At 37.0% G+C, this 22,891-nt stretch overlaps 1 protein-coding gene across 1 annotated transcript in view; it reads left to right on the plus strand.

Annotated features, from left to right (window-relative positions):
* The first annotated feature begins 982 nt into the window (after positions 1-982).
* The window catches only part of cspg4 (chondroitin sulfate proteoglycan 4), a 117,834-nt gene continuing 95,925 nt past the window's right edge, over positions 983-22,891 (plus strand). Inside the window, exon 1 of the mRNA XM_056451875.1 lies at positions 983-1,110. Coding sequence (XP_056307850.1) covers positions 1,041-1,110 — 70 coding nt within the window. The 5' untranslated portion in view covers positions 983-1,040. The remainder of the gene's footprint in view (positions 1,111-22,891) is intronic.

Raw genomic sequence — 22,891 nt, forward strand, 5'->3', positions numbered from 1 at the left:
TTTTGTATTGCTGTAAGGCCTAATATGTGTTACTATAATGTCATTTTATCTATCTTCTTATTATTATTATTATTATAAATATATTTGTGTGTGTGTGTGTTTTGTGTTTTTATATTGTTCTTAATGCAAGAATATATTATTGTAATGCTTATTCAGAGATACAGCAAATGTGAGCAAATTGTTTTCTGTTGCTAGATTGATGTCTTGTGAGTCTATGTATTTGGTGCTGTTGCGCTCTGACTAATATACGTCAATAAAACAGAGTTAATATAGAAATAAAATATAGAGAAATAAGTCTGCAAAATAACAGAAAATGTACTGGCAGTTTATTATAAGGTTTTGTAGCTTAATATACAACACCAACCCAGACAAAATATCACTTTAAACTATTAAAAATGTTAACAAAAGTCACTTTTTCAAACTTTTCAAGGTTAAAAGTTGCTGGAAGAAAGATTAAGATCCCATAATGTGATTCAAAAAGATTTTAAAAATGGGGAAAAATAAAAATATTAATGAAAAAATACTCAAACTGCAGTGTATTACAGTGTATTTAATGCATAAACTACAGAATGACTCTTATATAAACATATTACAGTAATCTAATTTTAACAATGCATAGGAACTTTTTGAAAAGCAGTTCAAGTTTCTTCATGACTCTATAGAACTTTTTAGAGATGATTATTTCACATCAGCACTTCCACCAAGATTTAAAGAAACTCCACATCTCATTTAACTGAAGCTGAATCATTTAACAGAGCCACAGAGGATGGAAATTGTGAGTGGAGAAGCACAGGAATGAAGCAAAAGAGGTGTAGTTTTATTTCCAGAGGGGCGTTGTTGCAGGGCTGGGCTGGGGCGTGAGGTTGCTTGTGTGTGTGTGTGTGTGTGTTAGAGGCTGGATTTCTCTTTGCATTTAGGGGGGTGGTTTAGGGTATCATTTTCATCCATGTCCGTCCCGCCCCCTCCATGAGTACACCCTGAACACTCTCCAGGTCCCAAAGTGGCCGCAGAGACTCTGAGACTCGGACTAAAGTGGCAAGATGAGCGTCCCGTGTCCGCTCCTGTCTGCCCTCTTCCTGGCACTCTACCTGCTTCAGACCACCAATGGAGGTAAGACTGCTCAATCTCAACATTTACAGCCAATTTAACTTACCACCAAAAGTTTCTTAAAGTTTCATTGTTATGAATTCTGCAAAGAAGCTTCAAACATCTGAAAATGTGCACTCACAAGAAAACTCATTCATACTCGAGAGGCTGGAGCGTGTACAATAAAGCCACAGTTTTTGGAGACCCCTCCTTCTCTGGTTTCCGTTGAGGGCTCATTGGGCAGATCTGAGGTCCCGAAAAGAAAGAGTCACTTTCAGAGGTGTGGATCAGCTGCCCTACGCACAGATGTTCCTGCTTTTCCGCTTCTTTTTGCGGCGCCTGTGAGACCTGCAGTCTAATTAGCGCGCCAGTTAAAGTGGGACTGAAGTGAGCGTTGTTCGGTATGGGGATCAAAGCGTGTCTGCGACGGCAGCTGCCCCAAACTCACATGATAGCAGAGAGAGAGCAGGAGAATTGATCTAGTGTGTGTTTGAGCTGGGAGACGGTCAAGAATGTTTTGGCATCTGCATCCTGTATGAGGGCCATGTGTGGAGATGGAGTGCTTGGAAAAAATTGGGAGAAACAGTGGTTTGTGATGTGAGATGGGTGTGGCAGGGCGGGGCCAGGTGGGTGTGGCTGAGGCAGATAGGGCGTGGCATCGTTTTCACAAGACTGTTATGATATGTTTAACAGTCATCAGCATCTTAAATGCTTGAAAGATTTCCATAGTTAGATTTTGTAGATAACGTAGGGCAGACGGGGACCAAAGTAACAAAGCGATTTTCTCGAAGCCCTGACAACATTTGATTTCCAGGCTATAAAAGCACATTCAGCATGCAATCCTGGTTGGAGCTGCCAAATAACAGCTGATTTTACTTGGTTAGGTCTAAATTTCTGTAGTTATATGCAGAAAGTAAATTATTGTAGCTTTTTTTCTTATTACTAGTTGTGTTTCTCTTTTTAAGCATCACTCTGATGATCAATCTACAGGTTATTTACTGCAATAACACATCCTAAAGGTGGAAATCTCTGAGTTTTTCAGTTTAAAAGTAAATCGGGTTTAAATGGCAAGAGTTCCTGTGGGGATGAAAGTAACACTGTTATTTATGTCCCACTGCTAATAGACAAACATTATTTTTCACTTCCACGTTGGAGTTTTCAGTGTTTTGATTCATATGTTTTAAATGCATATTGTCAATGATGGAAAAAAAATCTAAAACTGTAGAAAATGTTAACATTTTGCATTGTTGGATTGCTTTCGAAACATTTGATGGAACCGAAATTTAAAATGAAATATGTTTGCAGTGAACATTAACCAGGTAATAGTCCAATATATTTAAAGCAAACAAGATTACGCCAGTAAATCTAGCAAATATTGTCAAAAGTAACAATGTGTAATTTATATTTAAGTGAAGTTTTACAAACTAGCTTCGAGAGGAGCACGTGATATGATTTTTCTCTCATTCAAGTTCACCCTACTACCTTATCTTCGTTTTGGAAGAATCCCCCGTCCACCCCATCTCCTCCTTTTTCTCTCTTTACCAAGGGGAGCTCTCGAGACCTACCTGATCTCTGACCCCCTTATGTGTTCATAAGACAAGGTGGGAGCCCTGGGCTCAATTATCTCTGAGGTCAGGGTTCTCTCTCTCTCTATCCGCATGCCAAACCTGCTAATAATCAAGCAATATGTACAGTTGAAGTCGGAATTATTAGCCCCCCTGAATTATTAGACCCCCTTTTTCCCAATTTCTGTTTAACTAAACATAATAGTTTTAATAACTCATTTCTAATAATTGATTTATTTTATCTTTGTCATGATGACAGTAAATAATATTTGACTAGATATTTTTCCAGACATTTTTATTTAGCTTAAAGTGACATTTAAAGGGTTAATTAGGTTAACTAGGCAGGTTAGGGTAATTAGGCAAGTTACTCTATAATGGTTTGTTCTGTAGACAGTTGAAAACAAATTAGCTTAAAGGGGCTAATAATTTTGACCTTTAAATGGTTCATAAAAAAATGTAATCTGCTTTTATTCTAGCCAAAATAAAACGAATAAGACTTTCTCCAGAAATAAAAAATATTATCAGACATACTGTGAAAATGTCCTTGCTCTGTTAAACATCATTTGGGAAATATTTAAAAAGGAATAAAAAAATTCAATAATTCTGACTTTAACTGTAAGTGTGAACTCTTCAAAGTGAAATTATATTGAAGTTGTTCTATATTTGTTCAAAATACCACCCAATATTGATAGATCACACTTATGAGTAGGCCCACACAGAATCTGTGGCGCAGAAATCTGCAGATTTGTAGCCCTTCGAGTCTATGTATTTACTTGTGTAAAGGTGTGTAAAATTATATTTAATCAGTTTTTTCATTAATTTCACTAATATTATTGTGATATAATAATAGTAATATTAAAATTTTCATATTTACAGTTTGTAAAGCAACATTTTCTGTTTTTTAGTAGATATATATTATATGAAAGACTTGCTTTGTTTACCAAATAAGCAGATCTAATTGGATTTGCATTGTAATCCTTAAAAGTTACAAAGCTATTATTTTTTATTTCATAAATTAAGTTTTTAGTTAAGATACTCCCAAAATTATTCCACATAAATCCGCAGATTTTTACAAAATTCTCAGCGGAAATAGTAAAAAATGACCACAGATTCTGTCTGGCCTTAATTATGAGTTAGTAAACACAGCAAACATACTGTATAATTGTCTAAAACCTTATCTTTTAAAAATAGGTTTTTATGAAGATGATACTTTCGTCCCGGCTCAGCCCATGTACATTTATATGTAATCACGTATGTTTTATACACTCTAAAAAGCGATTAGTTGACTTTACTTTCAAAAAAAATAACTCATTGGCTTGTAATTGTTAAGTACACAAACTATGTGTGTAATTATAAAAGTTATTAAAGTTTCTATGTCGAGCCAGATTTACTGTGGTAGGTCAGATTGACCATCAGGCCACCGGGAAATGTCCCAGTGTTCCCTATGGCCAGTCGGCTACTGGCTGTGTTCACACCAGACGCAGCATGCGCAAATAAATTGCGATATTCGTGCATAAATAAACGTGTGAACATTTCAAGAGTTCACAATTAGCTGATGATTTATCATAAGCTTGTTTGGCATGCTGTCCTTGGAGAGAGCACTGAGCTCAAGGGATCCTCAAGCCAAGGACTCCTTCCCATTCGCAGAGCGAGAGGGGAGATTGAGCTCAGGTAGATCTCAAAATTTCCCTGGCTGAAGTGGATAAGGTGAACTACTTTGAGAAGGAAAGATACTGATGCTGATGATAAAAAAAACATCCCATACGGCTTAGTCTGTTTCGTATTACGTATATCTTTGAACGGTGGGAGGAAACTAGGGAAACTGGGGGAAATCCACACGGACACTGGGAGAACATACAAACTCTGCACAGAAACACCAACCCGCCCGGCGAGGACCAGAGCCGACGGTGTTCTTGATTGTGGGGTAAGCATGTGATCCTCTCGAAATTACATTGTAAATAAACTTCACTTTGAGTTTACTCGCTTTATTCGCATGTCAAAGTCGCATGATTTGTGCATGAAACTCACTTCACAATAGACACGCATTCATGTCATGGGCAGGGCTTCTGTGCGGTCGGTGACTCGTTTCGTTGCTAAATGGCTAACATGGATTTAATTGAGAGAATATCTGTGCTTTATGTGATTTAGGAAGGCTGAAAAACAGCGTAGATTCGTTTGGTGCCATGTTGGAGTGCACTAGATCCTTTCAGAGGTGCACTCAGAGTTCCTAAACACCTCCAGAAACTGTACCTGGATGATGGAAGCCTCTTAGCGGTGCTTCAGACTGAGCCAACCCCAGTTTGATGAGCTGTTGTCCAGTGTCGGCAAGAGGACTTTCCTTCGGGACACCAACAGCAGGAGCAACATCATAATCACACTCCTACGAGAGCAAGCTCCTGATTGGTTAATGTGCCATGAATGTCGTAAAGTTTAGATTTTCCAACTCGAGTGAATCGCACCTTAACACCTGATTCACACGGGGCTTTAGCGTCAACGCTTGAAAGAGGGCGTGTCTGAAGTTGGGGCCAATGTGATCATCATAGTAGCGTCAGCCAATGAAATTAGTCCGCAATTGATTACTGTCTAAGCTGTTGTATTTGCATAAAGCGATCTGATTGGCTGACACTTCAGTTGGGGCATGAGATGTTGAGAAGTTCCCCACTTCTGCAGCGAGCAACGCCACTCAAGTGGCGCCAACGGATCAACAATGCATTTCGGCCACGCCTGACGTCACCCATTCAAAGTGAATGGGGCGCAAGCGCGAAACGTGCAAAACACTATGGATGCGGACTTAGAGTTGAAGTAACACCCACACTCTGGAAGTCATAAATCTGTTCGTTCGTTTATGCTACTGCTTTTAGGCAAAGACTCGTTCTCAAAACCACAGAGAATTTCTGATTCGGCTCAAATTTGGCTTTAGATTGATTCGATTCTGATTCATCTGTTTTTAGTTTTGTTATAATGATTTCAAATGCTGTAAGTATCATAGGAGTGATTTAAGGCTGTGATTATGCTGTTCACTGTGTATATGTTTGATTCACTGAAATAGTCTGATCATTTGTTCATATATTGAAATACTCTGGTCATTCTAAAGGTATATGCTTAACTAAACAGAACTGATTCATTAGAATCGTTTGTTAATGAACTGGAAATTCACAACGTGTCATTCACGCGAATCATTCCACAGGATATCTATTTGCGTCTTTGCATTGACTTAACATGTAAATCACTCACACTTGACTCTTCATCCACATCTGCTGTTAATGCACCATAATACTGGTTTTGTGGTCCAGGGTCACATAAAAATCATAGTGAAAAAATTTTATTAACTTTTGAATCTACTGAAATTAATTTTTCATACACAAAAATCGACTTATTATTAAATGCTATAAGTTTTTTTGTGGCGGTATTAAATAAAGAAAATAATATTGAGTGTGGACTTGATTTGCTTACATGATCTCAGCATACAAAAACCTGCCCAGTAATTTCTTTTCATTTTTAAAACGATTGCTGTATAAAAAAACACTTAAAATACAGTTTATGCATGCCACAATCATTATTTTTTTACAATCCACATAATAGGACAAAATCTACATAATGCACTTTTAAAATCAAGATGAAATGAAAGAAGCATCAAATCTTTTCTTCTGTATTGTGGAAAGAATATAATGTCGATTCTTCCTGTTGACTGTTGATTGTATTCGACTATAAAAAGGATGCAAACGTGCATATATATGCATGAATGAATCGCTCGCAGTGTGCATTTAAATAATAGAGAAATTCAATTTTCATTTCATGGTCACTTGAGAATAAATCATAAAGCATCAGAGGTCGTGATTGTCAGGGTGAGTCAGGTTTTTAGGTATTACTGATCAGTGTCATCCCTATGAATCTGTGGTCTGTAGCCATGGCAACACACAACACAAACAGGCTTGTGAGCTGCTAAGCATTTTAGGCTATACAAGGAGTGTGTGTGTGAATGCATGTTGTGATTGCAGAAGCGCATATGTTTGAGTCCGGGTAGTTGGCAGGGTAATAAATGTTTGTACAGCTCTGCACATTAGATTAATAAACATAATATTTGCATTTGTAAATTGATGAGATTAGTTCGCCGGTTTCACAGAGCTGCCGCTTCCCGCGCAACAAGGGGCGTCTCAGAAACAGAAGGCAAACATTTATCTTTGCTGATCTCTCAGCGGTCTGCTGTTTGTGATCAGATAATGGGACGAATGTTTCAAGATTTTTTTGGATGCGGACTTTGAGTTGAAGTAACACCCACATTCTGGAAGTCATAAATCTGTTCGTTCGTTTATGCTACTGCTTTTAGGCAAAGACTCGTTCTCAAAGCCACAGAGAATTCCTGATTCGGCTCAAATTTGCTTTAGATTGATTCGATTCTGATTCATATGCTTGTAGTTTTGTTATAATGATTTCAAATGCTGTAAGTATCATAGGAGTGATTTTAGGCTGTGATTATGCTGTTCACTGTGTATATGTTTGATTCACTGAAACAGTCTGATCATTGAAATACTCTGGTCATTCTAAAGGTATATGCTTAACTAAACAGAACTGATTCATTAGAATCGTTTGTTAATGAACTGGAAAACAATGGTCTCTGTATGTGTATGATTAACTAAGCAGGACTGATTTGTTCATAATTTGAATTGCACTGGTCACACTGAAAGTTTGGTTAACTGAACAGAACTGATTCATAAGAGTCATCTGGTCATAAATTGAATTACTCTGGTCATTCTAAATGTATATGGTGAAGTAAACAGAACTGATTCATAAGAGTCATTTGCTCATATTTTGGATTAAGATCGTCTTGTTCTGTCTTTTCCGTTAAGCAGAAATAATGACGACTGGAAACTTTGTTTAAAATGAAAATTAACTGTTTACTGAAGTTGGTTGCTGTATACTGAAACAGGAGCGAACTCCGAACACACACACTCTCACTGTGTCAGGTGCCAATGGTTACAGGCGTACTTTCAGTAGCGCTAAGCATCATAGGAAAACTGTTCTTAAAGTAAAACAGCATATATATAAATGCCAGGGTAAATAAATTCACATTATGACAATGACACAATAAATGGAGCATTAATTAATCACTCTTGCTGTTATACATCAATTTAAGTCACAACACGTCTCTCTGTATGTGTATGAGAACTAAGCAGAACTGATTCAAAAGAGTCATTTGTTCATATAATGGATTAAGATTGTCTCTCTGTACGTGTATGATTAACTAAGCAGAACTGATTCATAAGAGTCATTTTTTCCATAAATTAAATTAATCTGGTCATTCTAAAAGTAAATGGTTTACTAACCAGAACTGACTCATGAGAATTGTTTGTTCATAAATTGGATAACATTGGTCTTTCTGTATGTGTATGATTACCTAAGAAGAACTGATTAATAAGAGTCATTTGTTCATATATTTGTTTACGATGGTCACTCTCTATTTGTGTACAATTAACTAAGCAGAACTAATTCATAAGAGTAATTTGGTTATAATATGAATTATGCTGGTCACTCTGAACGTATATGGTTAACTAAACAGAACTTATCAGAAGAGTAATTTGCTCATATATTGGATTAGGCTGGTCACTCAATGCATGGAACAGAACTAATTCATAAGAGTCATTTGTTCATATATTGGTTTAAGATGGTCTCTCTGAATGAGTATGATTAACTAAAACTGTTCAATAGAGTCATTTGTTCATAAATTGGATTACGCTGGTCATTCTGAATGTATATGGTTAACTAAACAGAACTGATTCAGAAGAGTCATTTGTTCATATTTTGAATTATAATGGTCTCTATCTCTGTATATGTTAACTATTAAGCAGAACTGATTCATAAGAGTCATTTGTTTATGTATTGAATTGAGATGGTCTCTGTATGTGTATGATTAAACAGAATTGATTCATAAGAGTCATTTGTTCATATTGGATTAAGATTATCTCTCTGTATGTGTATGGTTAACTAAGCAGAACTGATTCATAAGAGTCATTTGTATATGTAATAAATTGAGATGGTCTCGGTCTGTATGTGTATGGTTAACTAAGTAGAACTGATTCATAAGAGTCATTTGTATATGTATTGAATTGAGATGGTCTCATGATTAACTAAGCAAAACTGATTCATAAGAGTCATTTGTTCGAGTATTGGATTTAGTAGGTCTCTCTATATTTGTATGATCAACTAAGCATGGATAATTCATAAGAGTCATTTATTCAGAAACTGGTTTACATTGGTCTCTCTGTCTGATTCAGAAGTAATTGGGTTCATTTTAAAGATCCATTTCATAAAAAATGAATGATGGACTTTTACTGGTCAACCTCTATGCATTTAATTCACTAAAAGGAACAATTTCATATGAATCAATTGTTCATAAATTAGACTACAGTCACAAAGTTTGAGTTTGATTTACTAGAAAGCACTGTTGCATAAGATTCATGTGTTTTACTGGTCATTCTGTGTGCATTTGATTCATAAATTAGATATTACAGGTAATGCTGTATGTGTTTGATTCACTAAAAAGAATCGGTTCATGAGAGTCATATGGTCATTATTTTAACTACACTGTCCATGCAGTATGTGTTTGATTTTATTACAACATATATCATAAAAAAGCCAGTAGAAGTAAATTCTTTGTTGCGTTTTTGTATGCGGCCAGAAAAGACCATTAAATCAAAAGATATTTCTTGCCAATATACACTTTTTTTATAATATGTGATTCACAGCCTAAGTAAAATATGACTTCTGTGCTCTGCTGCCGTTTTTGCAGTGAAATTAATCTAAAATATTGTATGTTTACACTCCACTCTATCCAATCCTGTCTCACTAGACGGCTCTTGGCCAGAATAAGCAGCCGTTCAGCCAGACATTATGCTGATAGTCAAACGTCTGGCTATGCGAGACTAACTCTACTCCAGTGGTTGAGGTTGGGTCTACACTGTTCCCATCTGCAGTCCCCATGGAAACCTGCCACCCACACAGGAATCAATGCGGAAAGTTTGCTTGAGACTTTCCCTCCTCACTGTCCTCCTCAATAAATGATCTGTCAGTATGAAACACCATGCACACGCACACAACCTCGACAATACCAGACCGTGGGGAAGACTTAAACTCCACATTCCATATTCCTGTCATTTCATATTCATCCAATAGAATCTCATGTGGCACTGTGGAGACTGAGGGATTCTGGGTTTTATATTCGGCAGGGTCTGGGCAGTCGTTCCCACTGTGGCTCTCGGCCAAATCACTGTCACAATAGATCAGGCTAAATTTACCTTCGAAATCATCACTCAACTATTGGTCCATAAACACACACACACACGCACACCCTACAGGGACATCACAGTGCTGTATGTTAGCATTTCATCCTTATTTGTGCCCCAGAAATTCCGCATTAACCCTGAATAAACTCTTTTGGATTGAAATTGGCTGTGAATGTGAAGTCAGGCATTATTACGGTTATTGCTCATATACTGTATTGAACAACCTCTTACAAATAAAGGAACACTCCAGTATTTTTTTGAAAATAGGCTCACTTTACAATTTCCTAGAGTTAAAGAGTTGAGTTTTACCATTTTTGAATCTATTTAGTCAATCTCTGGGTCTAACCAGAGCACTTTTAGCTTAGCTTAGCACAGATCATTGAATCAGATTAGACCATTAGCATCTGAAAAAATATTATGCAGTGCTTGAAATGAGTTCTGAATCATATCTCACTAATGTCTCCATGGTTCCAAGATTATCAGGTGTTGAGTAATATAATTGCGCATGCTTTAGACATGGTACAGCAGCAAAGTTCCTTGATTACTACGCCAGAATGATAATATAGTTCCAAGTCATATCGATATAGAAAATAGCAACTTTTAGCTAATTTTCGTTATTTTTCCGTACGTAACTACAGAAAACTCAAAATTTAAATAAGAAAATTATCAAAACTCTTTGGGGATTTTTGAGTTAGATGCTAATGGTCTAATCCGATTCAATGATCTATGCTAAGCTAAGCTAAAAGTGTTCAGCAATGGTAAAACTCATCTATTTAACTCATGTAATTGTAAAATGAGCCCATTTAAAACAAAAAGTACAGTGTTCCTTTAAACTTTGGTGCTCAACTTAAATGTTTCTTGAGACAGATTATTGCAGTTGCCTTGGTTTCTTAACATTTACACAAAAATTGCAAGCATTGTACCGACAAAAGTGTTTGGGGCCTGAAAAAGCACATGAAAATAGTTTCAAATTGTGTATGTAAACTGCATAGACCCATTTAAAATGGAATCATTTTGCATTTACATTTAGTCAAATAGCAGATGCTTTTATCCAAAGTGACTTACAACTGAGGAGGCATTCAGCGATTCAACAAGAAGATGCAATACACACAAGACGTGCTGATTATACAAAGGAAATGTTTGTGCTCAGAGCATTAGGTGCTAGAGTTAGGAGGGGGAGGGGGAGTGTTGTTTTTGAGAGAGAAGAGTGTTTCTACAGGTGGTTTGTCAAACCCACTCACCTGTGTGAAGCTCTCTTCATAAATGCACAATGTCGACTTAATGTGTATCGAAGGCCAGCTAGAGACTGATGTGGGAGTAAATCTTAAGTTCTCAAAAGGTGAAAAAGAATAGATACTAAATAGGCTGATTTCTTGTTAATGGCCCTGCTTCCCTTGCCAGAATCACTGGTTCAAATCCTGCTTGGAGTGGGTTAAACCAGTAAACCCAGAGGCCTTAGATAGGACTGGGGTTTAGGAGATGATTGTAATAGAGGCCAGCTAGTAGAAGCTGTGCAAGTAAAGCTCAGTAAACCCCCAAGGATCAAAAGAAGCGCCATCTACTAACTAAAGATGCTGCTGTCTTTAGTCTCCTTGTTGGTGCGCCTGCCCTGCATGCAGGAATTGCTGGTCTGAATCCTGCTCAGAGTAACGTTGGTTTTGAGGATGAGTGTAATGGAGGCCTGCTGGTAGAAGCTGTGCAGAAGCCTTATTCCTCCAGCCTCAGGAGCAACATTGTTAGTGTGCCTGATTCTATGCCAGAACTGCTGGTCTGATTCCTGCTCAGAGTTGGTTGAGGCAGGTCTGAGGTTTTGAGAGGTATAACTGAGGTCGGCTAGAAGGAGGCGTGTAAGTATACAAGTCCTCTGGCCTAAGAAGGTGCATTAGCAACACACTAGGGGTTGCAGTTTTCAGAGATCTCCCATGCCGGAATCACTAGGTTGAATCCTGGTTAGAGTGGGCTGAGCAGAACCAGAGGCTTTATATTGGTGCTGTGACCCCAAATTGGTGCCGTGACCCAGAGGGTAGTGTGGTTTAAAGGGTTGAGTGTAACATAAAGCTTAGGAGATGTGCTAGTAAAACTCAATCCTCTGTCTGGGAGGAGGGCTCCAAGTTTGAAAAGACACCCTAACTTGTGTTATTCTCCTTGTTGTGAGGGAGATAAGGAGAGATAAGGGTCAGAGCGTAGTGTCTAGCCCAGCCTCAAGACTATTTAAATAAGAATCAGGTTTAAAGGTGTAGAGGATAGGAAGTTGAGGGATGCTGAAATCGAGAGATAACGGAAGTAAGATTTGCTTGGTTATTTAAAGGGGTTGGTCTTATGCTGATTGGATAATAGAATGATTGTCAATAATAAATTGTTAAAACATCAGCGCATGCTCCTCCGAAATATTTTATATAAAACATCACAACACAATTTCACGGCAATTCGTAACTTTTTTTTTTGTGGCTAATTCATATGAATTTCTCATTCGTACAATTTAGTACGATTTCCTTATCTCCAATGACGATTGGATTTAGGGGCGTGGTTGGGTGCCACGCCTCCTTTTTAAAATCGTACATTTTCATACGACTGAATTCGGCACTAAACTGAAAAAACATTAAATATTTTCTTTGTGAGAGCAGACGGAACATCACTTTGTTATAGCCCCTGCATTGCACTGATAATTTATTTAATGAGCAGATCAGAGTGATCAGTTACTGACGCAGCAGAACTCTCAAGTTTCAGTTTGTGTCAAGCTATTTTCATTGACCAAATTGCGCTGTTAGACATTTTATTATATTTGTGCGGTAACTGACTGGCAGCACTGTTGCCAGCAATTTACCGCAACTGCCACTTTACAGTAACTTACCAGTAAATGTATTTTACAGTCCTACCAAAATTTCATTTTATAGTAAAATAGCCTTCCCGCAACTTCTTTTATGGTAAAATGTTCTTTACCACATTTTAATTTTACAGTATGACAGTTTTTACAGTACTCCTACTGTCATTTATTTACATTTCACACTGGCAGTACAAAACCTTTATTTGCGTGACTTTAAAGTTACGTAAAAGACTTTATGTACACGACGAGGTCATGTACAACTGTATTTTTATTATTTAGTGTTATTATATCAATTTTAAATGGTTTACAAAAGTAATTCATTACATTTATATAGCACTTTTTCTGGAAACTCAAAGCGCTTTACACATTTTCTGGGAATCTCCTCATCCACCACCAGTGTGCAGCATAGATGCAACCTAGATGACGCAATGGCATCCATACTGCGCCAGACTGCATACACCAGCTGATTGGTGGAGAGGAGACAAAGGGATAAAACCAATTATGATATGGCGCTGGTTGGAGACCATGATGGACAGAGGCCAGTAGGCAACTTTGGCCAGGATGCCAGAACTAAACCCCACTATTTTTCGACAGACATCCTGGCATTTTTAATGACCATAGAGAGTCGGGACCTCTGTTTAATGTCTCATCTAAAAGACGGCACTCACTGACCAGTATAGAGTCCCCATCAATATACTGGGGCGTTGGGACCCACATAGAACTGCTAATTACGGTAGCAGATTACTTTGATTACAGTAGAATACCGCAGATTCCTAATATGCTGTAAGTTACTGTAAAAGTATTCAAATCACCCACAATGCAGTTTATATTACAGTAGTGAACTGTAAAGAATGTGTGTGGTATTTTACTGGGTGTTTTGCAGTAAATAACTGTAAATATGCGGTAAATGTAGCACTGATACAATAAAAAAAAGTTAAGAACATTTTTGTCATGTAAATGCAACTGTTAAAGCAGTGTTAAAGAAACGTATGCCAATATTCTTAGATTTGTCTTCTATAAATGAAATTATTGCATTCATTTTCTTAGAGTGCAGATCTCAGAAACACCAGAGTAGACATTCCCATTGGTGTCTAGCATTATCTTAAAGAGTTTGTTCATTCTTTGCCAATGTGTCCCACCATAAACTTTGCAGATGTTCAAAGCAATCTACGCTTTTAATTTCGAGAAAATGGTGGAATTCTGCTCTAATTGAGTTGCTTATGAAAGAACATCTGGATCGTTTTGCACTGCACAAACAAATGAGAGCTTTACAGGTCCGTAGTGAAAGTTTAAAGCGTGTTGACTGAATATTTGGCAATTAGATAGAGTGGGCCCGCCGGAGTCCCTCGGGGGTTGTTTTTGCATGAGTCATCTTCATGAGACAGCACAAGGAACACCACAACATCATACAGCTTCCTCGGAGACAAACGCTTTCCAGTCTGCTGATCAAGAAACTAGGCCAGCAGCCACCATTTTGGCTTGACAAGATCATTTACAGTGCGGTATCACTCGTGTTAAAGATGGGCACAACGGTCCAACCGCTGGGACTCAAGACCTTGGAATGAAAAGACATCTGGAGTTCATAGAACGCATAAAATATAAAGTATTTACAGCAGTGATCTACACAGGACAGTGTTTATGACATATGGTGCAAGATAAAAATACATTTGCTTCTCAATCTTAGAAATCCCATGACTGCACTAAAAATAAAAGACTGATGCAACAGGAGAACTTATTAAGGGTTCTTTAAAAGTGTCTAAAAGGTCTTTAAAGAACTGTAAGTTGATGTTTTTTTATTAGCATAATACTTAAAATTTAAGAGGTTGAGATAAAGAACATGCTAAAGAAAAATGCTAAAAATCTCTATGTAAACCTCTATGTAAACTGGGGTAAAATATGCCAAATGGGGTAAAATATGGACTAGCGCAAAACATTGGGTTAAATGTGCTCATACAGACACTCAAAATACCAAGCATGATAATCATGGTAATCTAATATACACCATGAAAGTGAATAATTATCATTTAATATACACTCCATATGCTTACACTCTAAGAATTGCTTGGTTCCTTAAAGCCCAATTGGGTCAAATATGGGTTAACCCAAAACATTGGGTTAAATTAGCTCCTATAAACACTTAAAATACCATAAAACAAGCATAGTAATACTGGTAACCTAATATACACCATGATATTGAATAATTACCATTTAATATACTCTCCATGTACATACACTCTAAGAAATGTTGGGTTACTTAAAGCCAAATTGGGTCAAATATGGACTAGCCCAAAACACTGAGTTAAATTTGCTCCTATTAACACTCAAAATGCCATAAAGCAAGCATGGTAATACTGGTAATCTAATATAAACCCTAGTAGTGAATAATTACTAATTAATATATGCTCAATGTGCATATGCTAAGAAATGCTGTGTTATTTAAACCCAAACTGGGCCAAATATGGACTAACCCAAAACAATGGGTTAAATTCGCTCTTATAAACATTCAAAATACCATAAAACAAGCATGGTAATACAGGTAATATAAAATAAACCATACTAATGAATACCATTTAGTATGCACTCAATGTACAAACACTAAACATGCTAGGTTACCTAAAGCCAAATTGGGTCAAATATGGACTAACCCAAAACATTTGGGTTAAATATGCTGCTATAAACACTCAAAATACCATAAAACAAGCATGATGATACTGGTAATCTAATATAAACCATAGCAATGAATACTTACTATTTAGTTTACACACAATGTGCATACACTCTAAGAAATGCTGGGTTACTCACACCCAAATTGGGTAAAAATTGACTAACCCAAATTGACTAACCCAAAACATTGAATTAAATTTGTTCCTATAAACCCTCAAAATACCATAAAACAAGCAAGGTAATACTTGCAATCTAATATAAACCATAGTAGTGAATAATTACCATTTAATATTTATTGAATGTCCATATGCTAAGAAATTCTGGGTTTCTTAAACCCAAATTGGGTCAAATATGGACTAACCCAAAACATAATTTCTTAGTGTTCCTATAAACACTCAAAATAACATATAACTAGCATGTTCATACTGGTAATCTAATATAAACCGTAGTAGTGAATAATTACCATTTAATATTTATTGAATGTCCAAATGCTAAGAAATGTTGAGTTTCTTAAACCCAAATTGGGTCAAATATGGACTAACTCAAAACATAATTTCTTAGTGTTCCTATAAACACTCAAAATACCATATAACAAGCGTGGTAATCGTGTATTGTGGTAATCCAACACAATCTCACAGCAATTCGTAACTTTTTGATTTAGTGGCTAATTCGTATGAATTCGTCCGATCTAATTTGTACAATTTACTACGATTTGCTCATCCCGCAATGACGGTTGGGTTTAGGGGTGGGGTTAGGTGCCACGCCTCATTTTTAAAAATCGTACAAATACGTACGACTGAACTTGTACGAATTAGCCACTAAACTGACAAAACGTAAAATACTTACGTTTTCTCGTGAGATCAGGCTGGGTATCTAATATCTGCCATTTATCTAATATAAACCATAGTAGTGAATAAATACCATTCAATATACACTTAGTGTGCATACACTCTAGGAAATTCTGGGTTACTTAGACCCAAATTGGGTCAAATATGGACTAACCCAAAACTTTGGGTTCAATTTGCTGCTATCAACCCTCAAAATACCATAAAATAATCATGGTTATAGTGGTAATCTAATATAAGCCATTGTAGTGATGAACTAATGTACATACTGTACACTCAAAGAAATGCAGGGTTACTTAAACCCAAACTGGGAAAAATATAGACTTCATTCCTATTAATTAAAATCTTTTAGTGGATCATTTAATTTGTGAACTTTTTTCCCAACTTTAAGCAATCTTCAGTGGCTACAGTGCTCTCTGGATTGGCTGTAATCTCATAAACGAAGGGGCGATGCTAGAACTTTCCACTGGGATCCTCACATAGCCGTTAGCATGCCTGCGTGTCAGCTCTGACTTCTGTCCTGCATTAAACCTCCATCCAGCCAGAGGCGTTCTGGGTAATTTGCAAACATCTCTTTAGAAAGGCGCTCTCTGGAGACAGAGCGGAGCGCTGGGACGGGCCTTTCTGCAGCGGAGGGGATAAATATAACCCACTCTCAAACGGGGCATGTGCTGCCTCAGAGGCTGCTGTTAGCGTTGGGTGGGGTAACAGGTCGTTACTGTGAGTCACAGGGACACATTTATTCCGTCATCGCAGGATTCTGGGAGCTTAAAATAAGCAGGAATTAAATGAGCAGAGTGCCGGGAGGGTGAAAGCTGTCAGTCACAGACCTCTATAGCACGGCTTAATCTTTACTGCAGCCTATGCACTTCTTAATGACTTTTTAAACTAGTCTTGTTAATCTACTTTGCAGTTTAATATGTAGTACTAAAGTTTACTAAAGATGCAAAACTGTATTAAATTTTAAGCTTTATTGGCAATATATTTTATCTTACTTGCAAATGTATTAACATATATATATATATATATATATATATATATATATAAGGGTATAATAATTATATATATATATAAGGGCACTCATTCACTCTCATACACCACAGCCAATTTAGCCTACCCAATTCACCTGTACCACATGTCTTTGGACATGTGGGGGAAACCGAAGCACCCGGAGGAAACCCACGCAAACGCAGCGAGAACATGCAAACTCCACACAGAAACGCCAACCGACCCAGCCGAGGCTTGAACCAGCGACATTCTTGTGCTGTAAGGCAACTGCACTGCGCCACTGCATCGCCCACACACACTATACATCCTCCAAAATTAAAAGTACAAAACAGGTCCACATTTGAAGATACATATTAAAAAAAAGTTTAATTCTAAAAAGTACAAATGTGTACCTCAAAGTATATTAAAAGTAAAAAAGTTAACCCTAAAAGTACAGAATTGTACTTTTTAAGAAAAAAAAGTATACCATGTGAAGAGGTACAACTTCGGCTGGGTGACACACGAAAAAAAAAATCTTACATATCATTCAGTATTGATAATTATTGAATATTTTATTACAATCCGTTTAGAAATACTAGTATTTTTTATTTATTTAACCACCTTATTTCAATTTACCAACATTGCTAAGGCAAATAGTTTTAACAGTCAAAAACAAACAAAAAAAAAATCTCATTTCTTATGTCTTAGAATAAAATAAACAAAAGTGTTAAAAAGACTCTTAAACTTGATAAATAAATGTTATAGAGCGTGTGCAATAGTAAAGTGTAAACAATAAATAAAGCAAACTTTAAGGTTTGAATAATAATAATAGGGTAAACCTTGTGTAAAATTCTAATTATGGTCATCAAATCTGAGTTAAGTAAAGGAACTAACCATCATATTGCAATATTACAAATTGTGAAGTTGGATGACTACATGGATGACTACTATATGCTAATAAAAAAAATTTCAGAGTGGGTGCTATTGGCTGGGATGCACAAGAAAAGAAACCAAAAAGCCACTCTGGCGACATCCTTACATCCTTTTTTATTTTAGTCACGGCACTCATTTTTGCATCTGACCGGAGGTGGCGATGACGCAACTCAACCCGAGTCCGTTCGTTGTTGCGTCTAAAAACACGTGAAAAGCATGAGCATGTGGTTTCCTTCCCTATTTTCAATGCGCTTTGCACTCGTGCTCCCCTGGCGTCTTTCGATACAAGGCGACCATCAACCGTTTTTTGGATGAGAAACAGACAAATCCATTGCCGCGGCTTCGATACAAGTTTTATTTATGGAGAAAATTTAAAAAGCACTGCAGTGTTTGAGTGCTGCGTGTTTGTTTGAGTCTGCCATTATTACCGAAATATGTATACTCCATACAAAATGTGAAGCAGATTGGCAAGGCAAGGCAAGTTTATTTATATAGCACATTTCATACACAGTGGCCTTTCATACACAGATTGGTTAGTTCTAGATACATGGATCGCGGCATTCAGGAAAGTTTAGATGTTTTCAACTAGGTGTGTGTGGTAAAATGTGAGCGTGTCATGTGCACGCCGCTTGCACACCATCTGCGCATCGCTCCCTATGTGCGCACGCAAGCCGCGCTCTCGATTGGAAATAACTCTAAGCTTATTGGCATTCCTTCCAAGGTGCGAGCTTAACAGGACGCATTTCAATAAAACTATAGCACTTCATACCAAAACTTTATACTTTTTTTATTGTTATTGACAATGGTGTTTGGTCTATAAATACCGTTTTAATACCGCTATTAAATACCGCCCAGTACTACCTCAGTGACAGGTTTTGTACCTTTATTTCTGAGGGGGTAGGACAACTGATTACCATAGCACATAATGCAACTCCAAAGCACAACTCCATAGCACCTTATATTTATATAATGCAACTTTCTATATTAAAAAACACTATAATGCAACTAAATAGCACAACAGGGTCTATATAGCAACTGTATCTACAATGCAATGCTCTCTATATTAGCACAATACAGATCATGTTCCACAATGCAATACTATAGTAGTGCAACACACTCTATAACACTACTTATAATTATATAAAGCAACACTGTTGATCAAATAAGCACTGTTTCATGCAACACTAATCTATGCCACTGTGTATTGTGTATACGTGGACTGTGTGCATTGTTTGAAGTGTGTGTTGGTGGGGGGTAATAAGTTCTCTAATACTTCACTAGCCTCTTGGGGAAACATTAGCAGGGCAATTAGCCATTAGCAGCTCTGCGGACGTAAATGAACCTCCTGTTTGGGGGTCTCTAACGATGTGAATTTATTAACCGAATGCTCTCGCGTACACAAGCTCTGGGTGTTCTCTGGGTGTTTGCACGCTAAGAATCCATATGGATCATTTTAATTGCTGCTGATAGTAAATTAAATCCAGGCCATTAAACGGCTGCACATTCAGGCTCCGAATGCCGCAGAATTTTGACCCCGTGTTCAACTTAAACATGGGAGTGTACACCTCAAATATTCCCCACAGGGCATGTTATCTATTGTAAATGATGCTCTGCTGCACAATTATTTAAAAAAGCGGAATGTTTTCTGTCAGTACTCGTTAAAATAAAATCCTCAAGTAAATGACCTGTGCTCCATTAGAATGCACCAAGTCGGAGGTCTCCAAAAAGCACGACAGACCGCCAGAGAGGAATCAAACAACCGCTCTACGCTGTGTTTGCATAACAGACAGTAAACAGCCATGAGTTTAAATCGATGAACTCCAGTAATGAAGTCAGAGGGACTCTAAATGTTGGTCAGGTCTGGAAGCTTCTTGGGGAAGGTCAGAGAATCGAAGGGCGAATCTGCGTGGAGAATTCCAAATAGCTGCTTCAAAACACTTCATCTGCAAGCGAAAAAAACACTGCTACATTCTTCAAAAACAATGAAAAGATCTAATTATCATTCCATATTTCCAGCACGCATGCAAGCCAATGAGCTAGGCCTGAAGTGGCCCTTTGGGGGAATTGCATTTTTGATGGATGCATGAACAGCTGTTATTGTAGAAACGCTGGAGAGTTTGACTTCTGTTCTTCGTTATGTGTCTGCTAACACAATGTTCACTCTCTTGGAAGCCGAGTTGGTTCGAATATTGTGAATAGCTTTCCATGTGTCATCTTTGAAGAACTAGTAGTGTTGGAGGAATGCTGCTGAACAGCGCCAGTCTGTTTGGCAACGTGGAGTGCATTGAAAAGTCGTGGAAAATTGAAGGATGATTGATGAAAACAACTGCATGGATCCGATTATGAAAAGTCAAGGACTAAGGCAAAGTTGACTCCTTTTAACGGATGTGAAATTGAATGATGTTTGGAATGGCTGATTTGGGCTTTACTGAACATCTGCGACTGAGTAAAAGACTCAGGATTCCTGGCAGTATCTGGATTTTTAGGGTCTATGCAGTGAATACACTTCAGAGCTATAAAACACCAAGGAAATATCTGCAATCCTTCCACAGATGTGTGATGGATAATTCTGATATGACTGAAGAGGTTGTGTAAAAGCTGGCATGTGGCTGGTTGTGTGAAGATTTTTGTCTCGTGTTTTGATGGTTTGAGGTTTTAAGTATCATCAACATACAGTAATGACGATTTATCACACTACTTAAAGTCCCCGTGAAATCAAAATAACGTTTTTTTGGATGCTAGCATTAGTATGCTTGTTTTAAGGACATCTAGAAGCTAGTGTGCTGCAAAACAGTGACAAAATTAGCATTAAAAAGATATAAACATGCAGTTTGTCACAACTGCATACATAATTTTTTGATTTACCTCATACTCATACTACAGTTTCTCATCAAATCTTTTGACCAATCAAATGCTCTCTAGTATCTGACATGTCCCGTCCCCTTCAGGATGCTTGTGCTACTGTATATGCGCTTGAGCTCAACCACTCTCACTGGCAGAGCTGTGTTGAAAACAAAACACTTTTGGCTTTTTTTTTAAAGGGGAGGGGCAAATATGCCCCGCCCCATCTTCATGTTTCAGTTCAAATAACGTCACAAATTGAACAATACACACTTCAAAGCACTTCATGGGCCCTTTTAAAGGAATAGTTCACCCTAAATTGAAAAATCTGCTGACAATGTTTGCTTACGCATTTAAAGATGTAGGTGGATTTATTTAATTCAGTAGAAAAAAAGATTTTTAGCTGTAACCCTGATACCATGTAAACAGTGATTTTTGATCGCCCTAATCCAGCTGAAGTCATAATCGAACTAAACAGAAATCGAATTAAGACATGGAGAATGCCAATTTTAGTGGCAATATTGAAGTGCAGTACAGACATGTAAACACCTTAAACTGCTACCATCATGTAGGACATTTTGCCACAATTATAGTCTATACACATACAGCTGAAATTACATAAAACTCTAGAGGAAATGCGGATAGCGTGGTGATGTAATGACGTTAACCGAATTAGGTGCTATAACATGTAAAACAGGATTATGAAATGAACTTTTAAATAGCAACTCATGTAAACACCTTAATCATACTATTGTCTTATTTAGATTAAGGCAAAAATTTTGATTACTGATGTCCATGTAAACATAGTCAATGACCACTTTCACTTTGAGAGTCAAACATACAGGCAACACTAAAATAATACCCATAGTTTCTGCTAATACATTAAGATCTTATGAAGCAAAGAAGGTCTTAACATTGTGTAATGTTGTAAATCATTTTCCATTTCTTGCAAAGACAGATCGTTTTGCTTCATAAGATCTCAGTATATTATCAAGATATTATCAATGTCCATTCTGTTTCCTGGTATATGTTTTGTGACTCTCAATGTGCTCTCAAAAATGCATTTTATGATTCCCCAAAGATGGTTTCAACTAAAAATCTTTAACAATCTACTAAGGTTGTCACGATACTGGAATTTGGTACCGATCAGTACTGAAATTTTAAAAACGTCCATTTCCCGCTAACATTTGAGCACTGTTAAGCTTGTTCTTAAACAGAGCTGATTTGCCATTGTGTTCACATGCTCAACAGTGCTCAAATGTTTTAAGACGCTTTAAAAAAAGTCATTATCGATTGGTATCGAATTCCAGTAGTGACAACTCTACAATCTACTGAAGCATAAAGAATTAACCTACATCTTGGAAGGCATAAGGTGGAGTCAATTACAGCAAATTATTCATTTTTAGGTGAACTATCACCCATTCATTACCCATTACTCAAAACGACATCAAATTGACATTGATGTCAAAAAACTTGTCAAAAGTGCTAATTAATTTGATGTGAAAACCTTGACGACCTTTTGACATCTACACATTGATGCGCATTTGATCACCAAAATAACAACACTAAAAGTATTATAATACAAGAAGTTTTTTTTATCTGAAAGCTTCAATTCCAAATTACAGTATTATTTTGTATCCCTACAATGCATAAAATTTACCTTGATGTAAAAACGACATCAAACTGACATCTAACGTTGGCAATTAAAAATCAGTTAAAGGAAGTCATCAATTTGATGTGAAAACCTTGACGTCTATTTGACATCCGCCAAAATAATGGCACAAAAAGTATTATAATGTAAGAAGTGTTATTCATCTGAAAGCTTCAATTCCAAATTACATTATTATTTTGTATCCCTACAATGCA

The sequence above is a fragment of the Danio aesculapii genome, chromosome 25 (assembly GCF_903798145.1).
Source record: "Danio aesculapii chromosome 25, fDanAes4.1, whole genome shotgun sequence".
NCBI lineage: Eukaryota > Metazoa > Chordata > Actinopteri > Cypriniformes > Danionidae > Danio > Danio aesculapii.